Source organism: Solanum dulcamara, chromosome 2, assembly GCF_947179165.1.
Source record: "Solanum dulcamara chromosome 2, daSolDulc1.2, whole genome shotgun sequence".
NCBI classification, from domain to species: domain Eukaryota; kingdom Viridiplantae; phylum Streptophyta; class Magnoliopsida; order Solanales; family Solanaceae; genus Solanum; species Solanum dulcamara.
The window spans coordinates 31,385,343-31,388,551 of NC_077238.1; the positions used below are offsets into that span (position 1 = coordinate 31,385,343).

Below are 3,209 nucleotides of genomic sequence, written 5' to 3' on the forward strand. Positions count from 1 at the left end.
GCTAAAAGGAAGCTCATCAACTATTACCATACGACATAAAGCCTTCCTACACTCTTCTTGGTCAAATTTCCAAGAGACAACAGCTACATCACCTTGACTTCCCCCTAGAATAGATTTAAAGCCTATGGTTGATTGTTTTTTATCAACAAGAGGAGTAGGAAGTTTAGGGCATGTCGACAAATGACCAAGAAGAGTCGACGTACCATCTCTTGACTTAAAATAGTACAACTTACAGCAATGGCTACATTTTGCTTTCGTACCTTCGGAAGTTTCAACTTCTGTAAAATGATCCCAAGCAGCAGACCTTTTTCTCCTTCTTTTAGCACTAGCTGACAGAGTTATCTCAGCATGACTTACTGCATTTGAAGCCTCACTTTCACCTATCACCTTATCACTTTGTTCAGCCATGCTAGAAGATTAAGAGTTTAAGACTTTGCGTCCCTGTATTTCAATTAACAACTAAAAAATAAGCTAAGATATGGAAAATCAATTTTATATCAGTAGTTTAATAATGTCAAAATCAGTGAAGCACATACCAAAATTATCATAAATAATCAAAGCAGATGCGAAGTCGATTTAGCACAAAATACTGCTTATGCCACTAGTTACAGCTCATGGTTATTCAATGGAATTTCAGACTTCAGTTCATATATACTAAGAGCTTACACCTGGACAAGAAGGTTAACTGAATTTCAACTCAGCATAGAACTTGATCTTCAAACCCGACAGATTCAATTTGGAAATGAGAAAATTCGATCTGTGGCCGATCTTTTTTCGCCGGGAATGGAGCCGCAACTGGCCATTCCTGGTGGGTTTTGCCGTCACCGGCGCTATCATCACCAAGATGTCCCTCGGCTTCACTGAGGAGGATGCAAAGAACTCTCGATTTGCGCAGAGGCATAAGAATTGAATCTCATCTTCCTTAATCTTGCTGCTGAATGGAGGCGCTACCAGACGCTACCTTCCTGGACAACCCTTTTTTCTTTTGTACTACTTTTTAATGACTATCGAAGACAAATTTTGTATTGCATAAAATGTCTCCTGAATTGTTGGTGGAGAAACTCATGTTACTAGAAGCTGTCATTTAACTGAAAGCTACATTTGTTTTTTGTTACTACTGATCTAAGAATTTTATCTTTCAAGTCCCTCCTTGAATGTGAAAAAAAAACCGACAGAGAAGCTTTGATAGCAAAGATCAAGGACTTATACAATTATATTCTTGGGAGCAGCTAAAAGAAAACAGAGTCCCGATGCTGCTGCAGAGACATGATCAAAATAGATTTCAGTTGAGCAATCTTGCAGCTTTGCTCTTCAAAATGTAAACTCTGCTTCGTTCTTTTGCTATCTTTTTATTCTAACAGATTAAAACCCAAAAAAAAAAAGAATCAACTTCAGCATCTCCCATTTCTGAGGCAGATTTACGCAATAAGAATTCACATACATTAAAAGTAAAATCAACAAGAAGTTTCAGAAGACATACTCTCGATAATTTCTTTTTTCTTGATCAGTAAATCCAAAGGTTGAAGTTCTAAAGCTCTGTAGAAGAGTTGATTGTTGAAGACTTGAAGTTCTAAAACCTAAACTCCTAAAGTAGGCGGAACTTCCTATTTCCCAAACCCTAAAGACTAAAGTGGGCGGAAGAAGAAGAACTGCTGAATAAACCTATTTCAGTTTGGACTGCTGAATAAATAATGAAGTAGTCAAGTTAGTAGGGCTTCTACTAGAAATGGGCCTGCCTATTTAATTAAATTGGCTAGGCCTATTTAATTAAATGGGCTTGGCCCTTATTTTAGGTTTACAAATAAAAATTATCAATATTATATATATTTTATATGTTTAGGGATAAAATATATTAAAATATAATAAATTCTTAACGGATTAACGGTTTACCCAATAACAAAATTGAGTAATCCGTCCCCCACACCGATAAGCCGTTAATTATAAAATTTAAATCCATTCTCCATCCGCTAATCCGATAACTCAATACCAATAAGCCAATAAGCCAATTTTGCGGTTGGGTTATTGGTAGCGGACGGTTTTGAACAGCCCTACTCATAGCTGTCCGTGTAGGATTTCCAAAACACAATCTGGGCAGTACCTCCTCTACACTTCATCACCCTTTTTCGTGAAGCTAAAAGCAAAAGTGGATTTAGAGGTCTAAATAAAAGTTATAGACCTATGAAATACATTTCGAAAACATATTGAATCACCCGAAACTAAGCTATACACAAGAAGTTATACCAATATTACTAACAACTGTCTTCTCCAAAAATGGGTCTGTTCCCTAGTGTTTTCTCTTTATGTTTCTCTTAGTTTTCCAAGTGAAGCACTGAAAATATGGTTCTGTAGGCATCGTAATATACATATATACACCTCCACATAATTGAGGAACACTGTAGATAATTAATTCACGAAAGAAAAGTGAAGAACTTACCTTAATTTCCTCCAATTTGTGGCTGCTGTTGTGAGCTCTCTTTCTCTCACGTTTCTCTCTATAATTAGGCTGATATTTGGACTTCAAATGACTTAAGAGTCATTAACATACATATATAGGTCCCTTAGGAAGGGACACGTGTCATCCCCTAAGGGTGACACATGTCAAACCCTTATTGGGCCACGGATCCATGCTTTCAAGGAGGGGCTGCCACGTGTCCTTGTGGGCCCCACCTCCCAAGTAGGTGGGTCACCTACTTGACCCTAAGTAGGTGGGTCACCTGCTTGCTTGAGGTGCTGCCATGTGTCACTCCTCCATTGGCTTCCACGTGTCGTCTTTTCCCCTTCCTCGTGGGTTCGTAATCTCGTCTTATTTTAGGAGCCTATGTAATCCATGCTACGTAAACTTGGTATATCCTTAAGCAACTCAAGTATGGAAGACTTCTAAATTGGTATCTTACGTAGGTAAATCGAGTCCTACGACTCATTTCTCGGCCTCCAACTCCTTTCGAATTTTTATAACCCTATTTCCAATCTTCCTTATTATGAAGCATTTCGTTCTCCTTTCCTTGGAGTTATTTGATAGCATTATAAACTATCCGACTCACATAATGATTTTTAAGAAACTTAAGAGCCTTCCCAGAAACTTGAGAAGCTTAAGAAGCATTCTAAGGTACCAAAGTACGGGGTGTAACATCCTTCCCCCCTTTAGAACATTCGTCCCCGAATGTTAACTAGCCTCATAAGGTCTTACGAGTTCTTCAGGATTCTTCTAT

The 3,209-nt window shown here is 38.1% G+C and overlaps 1 protein-coding gene across 1 annotated transcript; it reads left to right on the forward strand.

Annotated features, from left to right (window-relative positions):
- Nucleotides 1-742: 742 nt before the first annotated feature.
- Nucleotides 743-941, forward strand: LOC129875978 (ATP synthase small subunit 6, mitochondrial-like). Its single transcript, XM_055951248.1, has one exon. The coding sequence runs from the start codon at nt 743-745 to the stop codon at nt 908-910; it is 168 nt and encodes a 55-aa protein (XP_055807223.1). The 3' UTR covers nt 911-941.
- The last annotated feature ends 2,268 nt before the right edge of the window (nt 942-3,209 follow it).

Excerpts from the sequence above, each read along its gene's own strand:
- LOC129875978 (XM_055951248.1), top strand. The coding sequence starts at position 743 with ATGAGAAAATTCGATCTGTGGCCGATCTTTTTTCGCCGGGAATGGAGC.